The sequence below is a fragment of the Platalea leucorodia genome (genome assembly GCF_965183815.1).
Source record: "Platalea leucorodia genome assembly, chromosome: 2".
Lineage (NCBI taxonomy): Eukaryota > Metazoa > Chordata > Aves > Pelecaniformes > Threskiornithidae > Platalea > Platalea leucorodia.
This window is the reverse complement of record NC_138824.1, coordinates 123,732,154-123,750,135: the sequence shown is the minus strand read 5'-3', so window position 1 is coordinate 123,750,135 and position 17,982 is coordinate 123,732,154. Positions and strand designations below refer to the sequence as shown.

Here is a 17,982-nt window from a genome sequence, read left to right as displayed (position 1 = left end):
GGTTTACGTAGCTCCCTCCTGGGCAGCTAATTTTTGCAGGTGTGTTGCGCTGACACAGTTTTTTGGCTACATGATGACCTGTGTGGGGGAAATGATGTGTTTAGGGAAAGGAGCATACAAGCCCCCTAGCAGAACACAAGGGACAGTGTGGGGAAGGAACCTGGGGGTTTCCCCCTCTTCAGTGAGGAGGGAGGGAGCAAGTTTGCTGCCTGAGAGCTGGTGTTGCTGAATGAAACTGGAGGAAGGAGCTTGCTGCTTGAGAGATGTTGTTGCTGAATGAAACCACAACCTTATTCATCTTTTGGCAGTCAAAACAGGTATTTACTGTTTCTTTGAAGTTCTTGAACCTGCCTGTCTTATGTCCTCCACCAGTGTCACGTCTGAGCACCCTGGAAACGTTATCACCTCGATCTTCACAGTGCTTCAGGTAGTCTGAAGTCCATGTGTGGGATTGAGACCAGGAGGAGGGTTAGTGGTGTAGATGGGAGACGCCCTGTGGGGTTTGACTGAACAGAACATTTGCACAAGAGTAAATGGAGCCGTGATATTAAATCCAGTTGATGAAGCGCCAGAGCAAGTTAGGATCTGTCCATATTGGTGAATGCGTACAAGGCTTGCTAGCATGTGGTAGCTAGTCTTGATCGTGCCCCTTGGGTAGACAAGTTACTGCCTTCTCATTCAGTTAGCTGGGAAAAGCCTGGTTTTTGCTGGAAACAGTTAAGGGAAAACTACAGCTAGCTCTGCTTGCCCAAATGTTTTGCAATATTTAATGAGACAGGGTGACTGTTACTTGCCTTAGCTGAGAATCTGGAAGGCTGTATAAGCCTATCCTTCCCCCTCTGGAAGTTTTAATTCCCCATTCTCAAAAAGTGGAGGGCTTCAGGACTGCGCCTGTAGTGAAGCATCCTGTGGTTCAGCAGCTCTGATGCAGCAGTACCACTTCAGTCTCCTTTGGTGGGTTTCCTGTCCTTTTTTCTGCCCTGGTTCCCAAGTGTAGACATTGGCAGGTCCATAAAAAGATGCTAAACGGAGTAGGCAGGGATGTTATCCTCCAACTCCTGTACTAAACAATTGTAGGTGCCGCAAGGGGAATGTGCGGACAAAGGGAATGAACCACAAAATGTCCGCAATGTGCTGTCCCTAAATAGCATCTCCCTCTGTCACTGCTGGAGACAGACTAGTGGGCTAGATGGACGTTGGTCTGACATAGCAGGGTGTTTGTTGTGCCTGTGTTGCTCACCTTGTGTGGTGGAGCATGGGCCAGGTGTGTAAACTGGGGTTTGAGTAGCCAGATGGTTAAAATACTGGTCAGTGTAAATACCATTTTTACAGTTTCTCAAGATCAACTGCCTTTTCTTGCAAAACATGCTAAGGAAATACTGTTACTTCATTTTCATTGGAGCAATTGGAATGGAATAGCTATTTTCATTCCTTCTGTCTTCTGTGCTAAGGGCACTCCATAATTTGTTTTCAACTTGGGACATCGGTTCTTAGATGGCTTAGCCTCAAACCTTAGGTTTTATATTAATTTAAAGATTTCTAATCTAAATTGAGAATGTTGTTCAGAGCTTTCCAAAAAGAACGGTGAAGCGAAATAGAATATGCATGTCATTCTTCAGATTTCACAGAGAATATTTCCTATAATAAGTACTGGCTGGCGTCAGAGTGACTTTTTTCGAAGCTGGGTGACTGAAGTCACCTAACACTATTAAGTGACTGAAAAGGATATTTAAAGTGTTTAACTTCAGGCAACTGTATTGAGAAATTTGGACACGCATTTGTGCAAGGCTTTTCAAAATTTTAGCACTTTTTTTTTAACAGCCAGAGGCTCTTATAATATCTCTGCCACACAATTGTGTTACAAGCAGATAAAATGAAACCAGGTTTCTGATGTCTTTCTGCATGTAGACTTTCTGATCTTTAATGAAGGATGAGCTTATAGGGTTTCTTTGTTCTACCCAGCTGCCTGTTTATTTTTGTAAAACTTGTGGAGGTTGCAAAATCATTAAGTTCCTAATCTCCTGTCAAGTTTGACTGAAATCAGCTACAGGGGTTCAAAAGTTCTACAGGGAAGGAAAGAAAGGACATGCATGCGTGCATACAGGGTATGATTGCATAAATCTCATTTCATGCTAAGAACACATGCAATGTAACAGAACAAAAAGCCTTTTACTGTACTGCATTTCAGGCTCTAATGGAGTTCTGCGTCGCCTGCGATTCTGCGCAGTCCAATAGGACACGGTGGTGCTGGAGGCTGAGCTGGATTTGGTGCGGTCAGGGTAGCAAGGAAAAGATGTTAATGGGCAACACAGCAGGTCCCGCTTACAGGGTGTCTTGCTCTAGAGGACTTCCAGTTTTATGCTGAAGCAAATATTGGAGTTCATGTTTTATCCCTGCTGCAGCGTGGGCCAGTTTGGTTGTGGAAGAGGATATCTGTGCCACAAAAGAAATCCATCGCCCTGCTGTGACTCACGGGGAGGTGAGCCCTGTGTTGTCTCAGGGTTTACTTGTTAACTCTCTTCAGAGGAGATACTTGCACATACAGCCTTGGGCAAATCCAACGCTCAGCAAAGATCAGGTAGGGGCAGACAGCTAATCTGTTTAAAAATACTACAGTCCTGAAGAAACTCCCATTCATTTTGCTGTAGCATTTAAGGACTGTTGAAACTGAGAATCAAACAGCAAAAATAGACACTCTGTTTCACCTACAGCAAACCAGACTTGGCTTAGAAAGTAACAAATCAAACCGATGGAGGGAGTTGATGATAGGCAGCAGAAGGTACTGTGTGAAGCCATCGCTGCAGCAGGGACAGGGCTGCGTGGCTGCAGTCTACCCCCGGCAGCAAGGCTGCTCAGCTGCCCGCAGGCCTCCTGGCACTCAGCTGGGCTTGCAAGGGTTTTGGCCACAACAGGGCAACCCCAGCAGGAGGGCTGTGAGACTGTGAAAGAGGATGTGGGGGGGGGGGAGGTGTGTGAAATGCACCTTTGACTCCCCTCAGTTTTATGGGTGACTGTCCTTTGAAAAAAACAAACAAACAAACAAAAACAACCAACCAAACAAAAAACCCCCGAAACAGTGATACATCAGTTTTCAGTTTTGGGGAGGAAATCCTTCAGCAAGGATTGAGGTCTGAAAGTCCTAAATGGGCGTGTCTGTATAGAACTGAGAAAAGCATATAAGCTTTCCCAGCATTCCCTACTAACTAATTTAGGCAGCTTTCCTCCCAGACAGATGGTAATGAAGATTACCATCAGAGATAATTAGCTTTCCTCATGTATAGGTAAGGAAACTAAGATGGATAATTCAGGTCTGTGAACTCCACTATAGGATGAATACCCCCTAAAAGTTAGCACTGCAATACAGCCTGTTGCAGTGTCATTTTATAGCTCTGTATACACATGCATGTTATGTAGATGAACTTATGCAAACTTTGCCATAAGGAGCTGAGTTCAGTTACAACAACTAACAGTTGCTCTGTGAAGAATTCCAGTTCTGATATTATGGTTTTTAGTCTGCTCCTTTGTCCTGGGTTTTTATTGTGACTTTGATTTCAGCTTTATCTAAGGAAACACAGTTAATGATGCTCTGAATGCTGAAGTTGGATACACCTACATCTTTGTTCCCCTTGGAAAGCTCATTACCTTACAAACAATTTTTTTTTTTTTTTAAACACGTGTAGACTTACTGGCAACCTTTCCTATTTAGAAAAGACGTCAGTTAGGACTTTATGTGCTGCATTAAATGTTCTTTGGGACTACGTTTTTCAACTATGAGAGCTATGAGATACATAGCAAAATCCTCAGGATAAGTACTGCTTGGATATTGTATGTGGTAGTTTTTCCTGTATGCACATTTAAGAAAGGAAACAAAGCACTAAAAGCCTTTAGGGGATCAGATACAGGCTCTGCTGCAACCTGTACAACAGTTCTTTGTTAGCTCAAAAGCACTTTACGTCCACAAAGCATTCTCGTAGTTATGAAGTTGTTCATTAGAGCTTTTCTTATGGTTTTTGTTGTTGTTGTAAATAATATTTTTTGAGCTTTAGTGCTAAGAAAACAAAGCTGCATATAAAGAAGCCTTTTGAAAACAGCCTTAATATTTACAATATTTGAGCTTTTCCAGTTTGGCACTGTTAGTTTGGGTTTAGCTTCCTTATAGTAGTTAGCAGTTAAGGTGTGTACTCTGATTAATTTTCAAGATCCAAAGGCAATGGCAATGTGAATGTATTAATTGCAATGCTGAATTGAGAGCACTGGAAATGTAAGGCATTAACATTATCAGAGAAGCTGCTCAAACTGTTGGTGTCCTGCAACTTTCTCCTGAGCTGGCGGGATCGCTGCCCTGGGAAACTTCCAAGACTTAGTAGTAGTGTGGGGTAAGTGCTACCACTTATCTCCGTTTTCCTCCCTCACTGAATTAATTTAGCTTTACACTTTTCACTGACTTGTTTTGCTGCATTCCTGAGAATCCCAGAGCTCTCCAATGGCACACATGCATTTCAGCACATTGACTTGCGGAATCTGCTGTTGGGGTAAATTCCATCTCAAACAGCTGGGCAGTTTGGGGTTTTTTTGGTGGTTTTTTTTAGCAGTTGAGGCAAGATTGGGAGAAATACAGCAAAAATCAGTGAACTTAATATGTTTCACGCTCTGACTACAGACATGCTTTGCATGCAATTTAAATTAAAATTAAACTGTTCAGTTTTGTATGCCGGTAGGAGCACGTTCACACCTATTTGCTGGGCCTCTTAATCCACAGAAACCTGCATAATCTAACTTGTTGCTTTTTAAAATATGGGGACTAAAAATTGTGATAAAAAGAGCTGTGGCATCAGATGATGGTAGTCCATGCATATTTGGACTTAATCATGACTGGGGTTTGCAAATGCTGCTGTGAAAACCAGTCATGCAAAAAGCACCTGTGTCTCTTTAGGGACAGATTCTGACACCAGTACAGATCAGGATTTAAACTGTTATGACTAAGCAAGAAATTAGTCTGATTTACTTGGGACCTACTGTTGATGTAGATGGGGAGCGTTTCATTCCAAGTGCTGGTAGTGAAGGAAGTAAATTAGCCCTCTCAGTTTTTTGGGTTGGTTGGTTTGTTTTTTAAAAAAAAAACATTATTCCCTGCGCCACTGCCCTTGAGAGCCCCAGTTTTGCTTGTGAGTGGGGTTTTTCTTTTTGGTCATTTATTTTAGCCTAGGGTTGAGATTACTATTTATTTTCCCAAAGCTGACTGGTAGATTTAGTTTTGTCATTCCCAGCCGTTTTTGTGAGAGCTGAGGTTAAATCACAGGCTCCAAATCAGCCAGAGCTGGATGTTTTGGATATCCTAGGCATTATTAGAAGACAGAGTGTGCCTTAATTTAAGGTGAACTTAATGCTGTAGCGAATGTGCATGTGCAATACAGATAAAATTCTCTGGTTGGACCTTTATTTATTTAGATTGATCTAAAACTGGTGAGCTGATGTAGTTTGTAACTGAACTGTTTTGAAACCTGACTAACTTGGCTGTTTCCAGCCTCTTCTTCTACTTTTTTCTGTCTTTTCTCTCTGGGAAACCTAAGAAGGATTGTTCATTTGACCTCTAGCCTCTGACTTTGCAGGCACTCATGGACAAAGAACAGTGGGTGTGAATGAGTAACTGATGTTGTAGTGGAATGTATATCTTTCTATTAATTGTTTTCTGTTTTCTCAAGCACTGCATAGTATTTTTGTTATCTTTGTTGTTTAAAAGGAGGTGAAGAAGCAAAACAACTCAAAACCATGATGCTCTATTCCTTCAGGAAGAGCAGCTCTCTCAAGTCGACAGAAACCTTTTCAGTTATGCAAGTCAAGGTATGAGGAGAAAATGACTTGAACTCTGACCCCCAGGACATGTTGCATGGCTTGTTTATATTCCAGTCTTTCTGGAAGAAGAGCTGAAGGGAGAGGGGAAACATAGGCTGAGAAGGACCAGTGTTGTCACCACATTACGCAGGAGGAGCTGCGTGAATTTATAGCACCTATTCTCTGTGTATTTTGTTCTATCATGTATTATACTGTCCTGGTTTTGGCTGGGGTAGAGTTAATTTTCTTCCTAGCAGCTGGTATAGTGCTGTGTTTTGGATTTAGCATGAGAATGATGTTGATAACACACTGACATTTTAGTTGTTGTGAAGTAGTGCTTACCCTAAGTCAAGCTTCCCGTGCTCTGGCAGGTGCACAAGAAGCTGGGAGGGGGCACGGCCAGGACAGCTGACCCAGACTGGCCAAAGGGCTATTCCATACTATATGACATCATGCCCAGTATATAAACTGGGGGAGTTGGCTGGGGGGCAGTGATTGCTGCTTGGGGACTGGCTGGGTATCAGTCAGCGGGTGGTGAGCAATTGCATCGTGCATCACTTTGTATATTATTGTTGTTATTCCTACAACTACTATTTTACTTTCTTTTATTTCAATTATTAAACTGTTCTTATCTCAACCCGTGAGTTTCCTCACTTTTACTCCTCCGATTCTCTCCCCCATCCCATCACGGGCGAGTGAGCAAGTGGCTGTGTTGCTTAGCTGCTGGCTAGGGTTACACCACGACATATACCGACACCTGTGATGCGTAATATATAAATAGCAGCCTAGCTTAGGCTGGCTAAAGCTTTAAAGGTTAATCTGGGAGAGTACAGCAGGGCTGGAAGAAATCTTTCAACTAAGGCTGTGTTACTGAATTTATGACTTTTTTTTTAAATTATATTTTTTTTAAAGGTGTAGTTAGAGCTGAATTTGTGGTGTTTGCTTTGATGAAAGCTTTGGGAGTTGAGGAAGCAGAGCTATCTGCTCAGCTCGTACCTGCTTTGGACTTTGCATGCGCAGGTTAGCTCTTGACAAAACCCAAAGTAGTTGTTTTTGTACAGCACTGCATCTCTCTGGCTGCTGGGCATGGCGGTAACTGCTGGTCTGTGTTCAAGTGCACTGGTGGAAGAAAGAAAAAAAAAAAAAAGAAAAAAAAAAAAAGCAAAGTGTGTTGGGGGAGGCCTGTAGAGGGACAGGAAAGCATATGGAAATGTCTGTTCCCAACTTCTGTGCACATTTGCATAAATTGGCCACTTCTAGTCCTCATCTCGAGGCACAAAAGCAGGCAAGAAGCTGAGGCTGTGGACTTGATAGTACTCTTGATTGTAATTATAGGTAAGGTTTCTGGAAAACTGATACTTAGAAAGCCCCGGTTAGATGAGAATCCAGTATTTACTATTGTTCCTCTTCCCCTTAAAGCCACAAGTTGGATTTAGATTTACCCAGGGCTGACTTTTAAACTCAAGTTAGCAGTGTTTAACTCTGCTACAAAAAGTGTGTCTGTTGTTGGAATGAGCCCCAAGCCATTTTGGAACATTAGGGAATATTGTTTTCTATCTTGGAGGGGAAAAATAATTAAGAACAGCATTCACCAGCTGAGAAATATCAAACCAGCTATCTTTTATGCTTGCAGTTTTAATTGTGTGTCTACGCTATGCAATGGAGCATGCTGTCAGCTTGAGCTGGTGCCAGGGATCCACATTGCACTGTGATAATCTGAGCCAAAATATTAGCTCAGTTCTCAAGGGTGGCATAGCAACCCTGTGATAGCCCCAAGCTGGAGGTAACATGTTCTGCCTCTCAACAGGGCTAATTAACTCGGTAACAGAGAGTGGCACCAAATACTGCTCCTATTTGAGGGCCATTTCAGTGATACCTAATGCCTGGGCTCCATTGTGTTTTGCTCATCAGGGTTTTCTGGCAGGATGCACTGGCTGATGCTTTGTACTTCTGTTTTTCATCCGTGGAGTTAGTATAAGTGTCAGTATAACTGACATTACATTTTGCATTGGTAGGCCCAAAAGTGATATCTCTGTGAAACAACGCACATCATTGATAGCAGTACCTCTGAGAACAGGATCACAGCAGTTTTTTGGAACCAAAAGGGGGGGGCTGTTTCAGTAAGCCTTAAAAAGCTTGTAGTAACGTGACCTAGGTTTGTATACTTGTCGTCTTGCTATCCAAGAAACAGTTTGAGTGCATGCAACCTCGCTTTTTCTCTGGCCTTTTCTTTTTTTTTTTTGTTTTGTTTTTTTTTGTTTTGTTCCTGCTCCCACTGTGGGGCACATGTAAAAGCTCCTGAGTGCTCAGGCAGAGGGCGGGAAAAGGAGTGAAAAAGGAGTTACACCACTGAACAGATGATACTGCACTAGATAAACAGGAGGTTAAGAGCAAGAGAGCCTGAGCATGGTGGTAAGACTGTAAGAGTAAGTCAGGACCTGCAGGCCTTTTGCAGCTTTTGCCAAACTCTCTCTATTGATGGCGTGTCTTCCTGGAAGGCTACAAACTCGTGTTTTTCAGATCTTGCCTGAAATGTTGAAGGGCTTAGGTTTGGCTAGAACAAGCCACCATATCTGGTTTCTTGCATTTAAAACTGGTAATGGGAATGAGGTGAGAGTGCGGGGCTGGAGATGAAGGTTTGGAGGGGTGTAGATGCTGCATTGCCCGTTATGCACGAGACACGGAGATAAACTCTCCTTGTTCCCAGGCCTGCCTGGAGCCTTCTGGAAGGGAGCTAACCTCCCTCTTCCACCAGCCGTCCTCTCTAGGTAAATTAGGATTGCAGGGAGTAAAAAATACAATAGGTTTGACTGGACTGGGATTCTTGATTAATACCTTTTAGCCGAAGGATATGCCTACGTAGGAGGGGTTTCTGAGCTTATAAGTAGGACTTGGAGAGTCACACAAGAGGGAAAGTGATGCAGAGATCTCCTTGAAGATTTTGGACAGAAGCAAACTGAAATGCCGATTGTCAGTGAAAAATGCTGATTAAGTTGCTTTTCCTCCTTGCTTGACCCAGCTGGCAGGCATGTTCTGGTGAGGAGCAAAATACTGGTCTCCATACTTGAAAGACAAAAATGGAATAAAATAATCATGACTTGTCCATAAAATGATAAATGCATTGCTGTCTCTTGTGGTACAGAATAGGTTTCACCATTAGCAGGATGATGAAAGGGAGGGAGGCAAGCACTTGGGCCCTAAACCCAATCTATTAACTCTTGCGGCCTGTCCTGAATTAGTGTGCAGCCACGCAAAAGGTCAAAGGTGGACACAGCTCTAGCCTGCATCTCTCCCCAGTAGGTTAACGTCAGCAGAGGCTACATTTCAGGCTGTAGTAGCTGGTAAAGAACAAGGGTTGACTAAATCCGCTAAACATCACTCCTACTGTGATACTAAATCTACTGGACATCATTGCTTGCTGTTGAGTACTTGGAGGAAAGACTATCTTGCTATTTCTTTTCAGGTTTTCTGCAGTAGTTGGAGAAAGGAGAAATGTTAGGGGAAACATTGGAAACCTTCCTTAACAAAGAGCAGCTGTCTCCGGAGGAAGACTTTGTTGAAAGTTGTCAGGATGCTGTGGAACTAAATGGCTGGTTTGGTATGCTGTTGGAGGGGAAGAAGGCTCTAGTTTTAATAGTCAGCAAACTCTTCCTCTACTGCTTAACCCCTTGTTGTTGAAAGAGGTCAGAAGGAGCCTGAAAACGTTTCTCTTCCAGTGCAGGAAAAATCTTTAATTGCTGGTAAAGATTGTAGGTGTGGTGTGATGGTGGAAGTCCCCAATGACATTTTGACACAGTAAAACTTTAGTTTTTTGGTGTCGTGCTTTGTGCAGGCCTTTAGGAACACGAGTAACTGCTCTGGTTTTGTGTGGGGCAGGGCAGGTTAGCAAGAATCTTTTCCAATTAAGATGCTGTTAAACTTACTGCTTCAAAACTAAGTCATTCTTGTCGGAGTGTTAGAAAGGTAGTTTTAATTCAGGGCCACTTTGCTAGGATAATCCAATATATCTGCCTTCCTTCCTCATTTAAACTTAATATTTCTGAGGACTTCTGTTTCTTAATACACTAAAATTGAGAGGAGCATTGGAAATGATGGAAAAAACTTAAGGATTGTGTGAGGGAAGGCACTAGACTGGGTCGGCCACTTCACTACCTTTAAGACTCTGCGGCAGTGCTATTGTATTGTCTGTTACAGCATTTCCTTCCTGAAGAGGGGGAGAATTAATGAACTATGCACACACTTGGAGCAAGAACTGGAAGAGTTAATGATGAATAGTGTATAGATTTGGCAGAAGAAATATATAGATATGTGCCATAATGTGCTCATGCTTTGGCAGCTTAATGTGAGACAAATGACAACATGAGAAAACTCCCTCCTTGGTTGTCCTTTTGCTGCGTAGTTGTTCCACCACGCATGCACTACATCCTGAGCAAAAGGAAGCAGTGCTGCAGGGCTGGTGATCACAAGCGAGCCCACAAAATGCTGACTACATCTTAAAAATCCTGCTGTTTCTTTTTAAACTTTTTAGTAGGCTTTTATGTGCTTTTCCGGCTGTCCCTTTAAATTTCAAGGCCTACTCAAAGCACATTTGCAAGCTCAATTCCCTTCCTCCCCCACAACTACAAGGGCTAGGAATTTGAGGTCTGAGTGAGGTGACATTTTCATGCTGTCAGTTAATTGCAACAGCAGAAGTTAAACTGTCACAAGACTAGGTATGGAGCTAAGATTGTTTTAAGATGAGTAGTATTTAGTGCAATAGTAACCACTTTTTCGTTAAATATTTATTAACTATTTACTTCAGTAATAGTTAAAGGTGCTTTACAAAATAAGTAGGACAGATGGAAAAGCCTCCTGCGTTGTATTATTAACAACCCAATTTTAAGCAAGAAAGCAAAAGGAAGGCTTGTAAGTGTTATGAAAAAAGGTGATTGTAGCATGGTCATGTCATTGCCCAGTCCAACAGCTGTAATTTCCTGCATGATTATTTTGTTCTCTGGCATGACTGCATCAACTGCATATGTAAGTTGAAGGATAAACAGAGGCTATGAGATAGTGGCTCATATCAGATACCACACTTATTGAAGCAGCAGAATAAAGACTAATTGTCAGTAGAGATGCAGCTCTGACAAGGACGTTGGTTCCCCACTTCCACCAAGGGAAGAAAAAATTAGCCTCTTGCCTTATATAGCTAATTTGTCATGTACCCAAATGCGTCTCTGTGGTTGGTGGGAGCTGGGGTGGACCCATCTGTCCGCAGGAGGTGCAGGCTGATCTCTGAGATCTCTTAATAGCGTAACAGAGTCTGTCTTGTCCAGTTCTGTAATTGTAGCTCTGCCTTGGCAGGGGTGGGAAGTTGAACAGCGGAAGTTATTATTAAAAAATGCCCACCAATCTTTTTACAACACTTACGCATCCCGTTGCTGGCTTACTTTCAGAAAATTGACCAGCTAACACTGTGGACTTCGAGCGTTGGCATGCTGGGTTTCTTGCCCCTTTTATTGTGTGCATCACTGTAGGCTTTTTAGAAAGAGGAGGGAATTGAATAGTCGAGTTCAGCTTTGTCCTCCTTGTTTTGCTTAACCCCGACTGACCTTGACCTAAGGGCACCATGACCTCTGTCAGTCAGGTTGATGGGCTTAAACCAAGATGCTGTCTTGTGCTGTGATAAATAAGCTGGAATGTGACTGTCGTTTTACATCTGAACCGTGTCTTCTCAATTGCCTATTTTCTTGCATCTCTGACTACGGGAATTTTCTAGCGCAATATTTGCATCGTAGGAGTTTGTTTTCGTTTGATTAACTTTTTATAACACTCAGCTATTTTAAAATAGGAAGGGAGAGCTGGAAAACGCTGTCGCCATTAAAAATACACCAGAATAATTTCTTCTGTGAACAAGGAAATAATTCTGTTTACTAAAGCAGATTAAGAAAAATCTTCACTAAAAAAACTGTTTTTCTTGACTATAGAACTTTCTCTTCAAAGCACTGAATGAAGCCAGGCACTGGGGGATGGGATGGTGAGAAGGCACTTGTATAAAGACCATTTTATGTTACAAAGAGCTGAGTTAGGTATGCCCTTAATGATGCTACATTCTCATATGTGCACCAGGTTGAATGTCCTACATAAGATACTGAAAGTTCTTACAGATCCTTATGATCCTATTTGAAGAACGATGTTGATTTATATTCTCGTTTTAATGAATTTTTTGCAGGCTGTACGAATATCTTTGTAAATACTTTACAAACAGAACAATTTTTTTTTTTATTCCTCTGTGAATAATACTGTTATGAATAATACTTTTGTTTTTAAAATACCTTTTATGGGCAACTTAACCTTGCTGAAGTCAGACCAAACTACAAAACAGAGAAAGGACAAGGCAATCTTTTACATTGAAGTCAGCAAAATCAACAATATAATCAGTTGTTAATTTAGCAACTTTATCCGAAGAGCTGGTTCGTTATGTTCTGTTGTTTAACTGAAGTTTGCATTGATTGAATTAGGGAGTAAAAAGTAAACAGTTGATTTCCACTTTAGTGGGATAGTTTAGCCAACTTCTGCAAAGCAGGAAGGGATAAAAATACTGACAATGAAAGGAAAAACCCTCAAAGAGCACAGTATCTTTTTCAAGTAAGTGAGCCAATTGCTGTTAATGACACTTGACTAAACCCAGTAGGTGAGTTTTCTTGTAATGTGGTTGCAGTTTTAGGGAAAGAATCTTACAAAATTATTTCAAAAACTCAGAGTTTGCTCTAGAAGTTGAGAGTGACTGTCAAAAAAAATTTGCAGTGACTCTTCAAGAAGAGTCAAGGGAGTTGGCGCTGTAAGGGAAGCAGTGTTACTTCCCAAGGAGGGATGAAAGGTTGAAATTGCAACAGCTGCAGCCTGTGAGTATTTCATCCAGAACAAAGCAGACAGCCTGGAGGGTATACTTATGGTTGATAGATTATAGCTTGTTCATCGCACGGCTTTGTTACTGGTAGGTGCTGTTATGAAACCCCATCTCTGACGCTACAATTAAACTCCTGTGAAGGATATGGGGTGGGGGTGGGGAGAAATAAGGAAGCAGTAGCTTGTTGCACTCAAGTCGTTGTAACAAATAGTTTACTGTTAGGTATTTCTTCAGGGGTGCAGCTATGTGAGTGGCAGTAGTTTGCTTCTCAATTTTTAATACCAAAATGCAGCGCGCTCTAGTAATTTCTTGGCCTTTAAGACAAGGTATGATGTTAAGATGTTACTAGCATCAAGCATATTGCTGTAAATCACTTGGACTATATCTACCTTGAGTTGTACTACCTTAGGGCTGTTTAACACAGGTTTAAAATAAGAGCAACTCTAAATATTCTAAAAAGCAACATGGAATTTAAAAAAAGAAAATTAAAAAAAAAAAAAAGGAAAAAGCAAACCATAAAGCCAAAGGCTCTGCTCTTGGAAGATGCAGCAGTATGTTTGGATATGGCTTTTTGCTGGACAGCTGTTTGTTACCTTCACTTTAAAATACAGAGATGCAAGTAGGTGTTTATGCATTGTGTGCATTGAACCTGCTTACCATATGGGGGAGAAATGAAAATAATAGAAGGGTATAGCTCTCGAGTAAATTTCCACAGTAACTTGTGGCCGGAATGGCTATTTTGGACTTTCAGAAGATTAAGCAACAACAGTTCATTCATAGCTACTGAAAGGGCAGCTCAGTGTGTTGTTAGACGTGAGCAATGCAGAACTTACTTTTCCCCCAGCATATCTTGCCAGATACATGAGCTTCTGTTATTTCTCTGGTTTTCTTTTAGTAGACTCTGCAATGAGGTGAAAACTCTATTTGAAAAACGAACACTTTCTGCTATTTCTCCATAACTTAGTAAGTTCCACAGATTGGGTCCTAACATCTCTTCCTCGCTTTGCAATGTGTGAAAATAGCATTTTTCTGTCACTTGAGCAATGAAGTCTGGCCTGTGTCAGGAGCTGGAGACTGTGCAGGACACAGGGGCATAAGTAGGCAGCTTCAGTGCAGCTTTAAATGTCCAAAACCAGACTTTAAGAATATTCAGTGATCCGAAAAAAGCCAGTAGCAATTTGTGGCAGCTTATACCCTGTTCTGCTTCATCGGCATCAGCCTGTCTGCCTCCTGCAAAGTGCCAATGCTTGTTTAACTGTGGTAATTATGGAAACTGATAGTGGGTGGTGCAAGAAAGAGGAGATGCGCAGGTGTCTGTAAAGGCCAACTTCCAATCCAAGAGGCTGGTTTCTTTGGGCTGCCAGTGGACAGAAAGGAGCTCCTACTCTGGCATGCTTCTGGAAGAGCCCATCTTCCTCCTGTGTCTTCAGAGAGAACCTAGAGTCAGCCTGTCTCAATGCTTCTGTGCAGAGTATGCGCGTGTGGTAGGTGCAAAGCAGCATTCAGCTCCTGTCACTGGGACTTTGTGTGAGAAATCAAACCGGCGTGATCCCCTGTCAAATTTGTGGTGGTGGAGGATGGCTGTAACAATGATGATTTCCTTTTGTAGGTTTCAAGATGCTTTATAAAAGTTCATGTTGCTAGCATAACTTGAATTTAAATTTCTTGTTTTGTTTTTCTTACATTTCAGGTCTACCAGTCATGAAACGAATTCTTCTGTTTTTTATCCTGGCTGCTGCTGTTATGTATGGTATACTGCATGGAAATCTGTGGAGAAATAACCTCTACTGGTATGGTGACGCTTTGTTCGCTTATAGTGCAAACACCCTCATGGCTGTACGAGAGATGTGGCTGTGAGCTGCTGTGTTGCTGATCAGCTGTTTACTAGTAATCAACAGAAGTGATTACTACTCTATGTGTGTGTGTTGTCGTTTTTTGGGGTCTTTTTGTACTGTGAAGGAATGAATGTGATTGTTCTGTCCTGTCACCCCTTCTCTCGTGTCACTTTAAAACCTAGTAGTTGTTTTGAGCCTGGTTGTATGGAGAGGTCAGGACCTCAGAGATAGGGAGCCCTTCTTGAGTTTCATGAAAATAGGTGTTCAGGTGAGGACAGAGGTCTTATTTGTGTGTGTCGCATGTCCATATCTCCTCCCACCCCATGCGTTTACTGTTAGCTTGTTCCTTCATATGTCTGATAAATGATGTGGGAGAGACCTGCTCCACACATGGGAATAACTGCAGGTGTAGTGGGCACCTTTTGAAAAGCTGAAACTTGTCTAGTCCCAGTGGTGACCCTGTGAGAACTGAGCTTTCACTTTCTCCAGGCTTCATGGGACAGGTGGCTTGGGACCTAAAATTCAGGGTGCTTATCAAAGAAGTTGAGTTTCCATTGGCCTTTGTGCAGCTGTGACCAGGACTGACTAATGTGCTTGTGTTATGAAGATAATAGTGTCAGCTTTTAAAAATAGTGATTGAAGGTGCTTCTATTTGTATTGTTTATAGCATACAATTGATACAAATGGCTTTCTGTTGTGGTTTCTGTTCGTAGCAAACCACAATGTTGTGACATTTCCCTTTTTGCAGGATTAGCTTTTATGGACAGACTTCCTCTGTGAGAACTCCTACTTCCTATGAGACTAGTGGAGTTACTCAGTAAGTTCAGCACTTGAATATTTTTGTGGTGGTTTTTTTTCTTTTTTATTTGTTTGTTTGGGGTTTTGGGCAGGTAAGAGGGATTGAGACTAAAATCTGTAGCCTTTGTCTGTACGCTTCCTGTTCAATTGGTTATTATACAGCTGTGTCCATTGGCTGTTTCTGTTACGAACACAATTGTAACATGTCTGGCAGAAAGGAATTTGTCCATGTCATGTTTCCAGTGTTTGGTTAATATTTATGGCCACTTACAGTGACTGTCTGTAACAAGCAATTAATTGTTGGAAGGACATTTGTTTACAACTTCCAAATTTCTGCAATTCTGAGTTAATACCTGAGTAAAATTAGCAGAGCTACGAGGACAAGTTTTGTGCTTAAAATTTAATAGATCAGAGGTGTGGTTCACTTGTGATGTGCAAGTGCGTGTATAAGCAGATCTTGTGCTAGTAAATTCCTGGAATTAGGTTTGTGGGACTAATGAGCGCTGATGCTAAAACTTAAAAGCAGGCCTCTGCTCTCTCTGAAGCCATCCTGCAAAATGCCATCTTTGAGGCTGATGCTGGAAAGCAATGAGCTGGCCAGCTGATAGATTTCACAGGGTGCTTTCTCAGTGTCAGTGTTCACATGACAACTTGAGGTTACCAAAAGCAATTAACCTTAATGGTCTGTTTGGCTTGTGATTCTAATGTGGTGGTTTCATCCTTCTGTTCTTAATGCAGCCCAGATGCACGCATTGCTCACATTGAACTTTACCCTCCCTTCTGGGTTTCATATTTGTTATTAGTTGGTCTAAATCGCCAAGGTGAGAATGTGCTTAGAAATGTAAGTCTTAGCCTTATTATGAGAGGAATGACTTATCCCCAAAGAATCTCATTTTCCTTGAAGTACCCTATGTGGTGCTGTCTATTTGCCTCTCCAAACAAGGCTCCCCTCTCCTCTCTGAGGAGTGCTGATGATGCTATCTGGTATGGCTGCAGGGGTGGTTCAGCCCAGGTGTCCTGCTTCTCTGCAGGTGGGCCTGAGGTCTCACCTGTGAGTATGGCTGCTTTGAGAGTTGCTGAGCAACGGAGGTTGCAGACCCTTTGGAGCAGCACCACAAGATAAAAGCCTCTACTAGTAAAAGTAATTGTACTGCAATGAGAAAGATCCATCTTTATAATACAGACAGAGGCAATCATGAAAACTTGGTGTGGTGTTAACTCAGTAATCAGCTTTTAGTAATTTGGCTTGTCCAAGTTTCCCTACCTTGTTGCTGCTACCTGTTCCTGTTCTTGCTATTTCTTTGAAACTCCTCTTTTGCAGGCTGCCACCTACGGCTGTGGAGAGAAGGAACATGCTGGACACTTGTCTCCTGAAACCACCATTTGAATCTTTACTGGGGTGAGTCTTCAGTGGGAAGTGGGGGGGGAAGGAAAGGCTGTGCTGACTGAGGTAGAAATGGGCTGTTTACGTATTCTGGACTATTTCACATTTTGATTCACCTCTGGAAGTAACAGCTTTTGGGCTTGGGTTCACTGCTGCTTTTCCTGGTTGTGGCAACATGAATTGTTTAGGTTGCCACTGATCAGCAGCTGAGCAATACCACACAACTAGCTCAACGTGCTGGTGTATGTACTGAATAAATAAATACTTCCTGTTCAGATATTGTAGCTAGTAGCAGTGAAACTATTTTAATGATTGAATACGAGCCTTAATTTTTATTTCCCCATGCTTCTTCTATAAAAGAAGCCTTCATGTCCAAGACCGAAACTCGGTCATTCTGCTATTAAGAACCTGGACTTAAAAGATCAAAATTTTTTGGTAGCTAAGTATTTCTGTAGCAGCCAGGGACCAGAGAAGTTTTGAACATCTCGTCGTTTTGTTTGGAAAGAGGAGTATGAAATGTGCAAAAATTCATCCAGTCTTTCATGACATAAGATTCTTCCCCTTCAATGGAATTTTAATTTTAATGGAATTCAGTTTTAATTAAATTTGGGATTATTCATGGTTTTGTTCCTCTGATAGTATTGTTGAATTGTGTGTAGGTGTCCTCCACTTTAAGGTACTCATAGGAAGCTTCCTTTGTAAAGCAGCAGTCAGATGAAAAAAGGAAGAGCTTCAACCCAAAACAAAGGAGGTGTCTGGTCATAAAAATGCATCCAAGAGGTTTGTGAGGAAATACTGGTAGTTTCTGTTATTAGAAGCATAAGTCTTAAATGAGAGATCAAGGAAGTGCTACAGGACCAGAAGCAGACAGGCTATATTGTTGGCTTGGTGTTTTACCTGAGCAAACATTGCGTACGGCGCTGAGAAAGCTTGGGAAGATGTTTAGACCAAGTCCTGGCTGAAGGAGTCTTAAAACTCTGAACAAAGACACCATTGTTTCTTTTTTTTTTTTTTTTGGTCCTTTTTGTGTGCATGAAAACATGGCTTTAATTCAGTGCTGTTATTTTAAAGAACATGGAAGGATCTCAAGTTTGTCCTCCCCAAAGCAGTCCTGTAGTCTTTGAGTTTTGGTTAGCTGCCTGGCCCAGTGAGGTGGTCCTAGGTCCCTCGCCCACAGAGTGTGCCCAGGCCGTCTCTGTGTCAGGCACAGCAGGATGGCTCTGGTGCTGAGCAAGGGGGCAGGA

At 42.0% G+C, this 17,982-nt stretch overlaps 1 protein-coding gene across 13 annotated transcripts in view; it reads left to right on the top strand.

The window, feature by feature from the left end:
• The window catches only part of ST3GAL6 (ST3 beta-galactoside alpha-2,3-sialyltransferase 6), a 77,448-nt gene that overhangs the window by 36,681 nt on the left and 22,785 nt on the right, over positions 1-17,982 (top strand). For 10 of the 13 annotated variants that reach the window (XM_082304209.1, XM_082304212.1, XM_082304210.1 and 7 more), the window contains 3 exons: positions 14,412-14,511; positions 15,305-15,373; positions 16,676-16,753. In XM_082304209.1, the coding sequence (XP_082160335.1) occupies positions 14,423-14,511; positions 15,305-15,373; positions 16,676-16,753 (236 nt within the window). In that variant the 5' untranslated portion in view covers positions 14,412-14,422. Of the gene's footprint in view, positions 1-13,616; positions 13,685-14,411; positions 14,512-15,304; positions 15,374-16,675; positions 16,754-17,982 lie in introns of all 13 variants that reach the window. The other 3 variants (XM_082304207.1, XM_082304205.1, XM_082304211.1) reach the window with 2 other exon arrangements.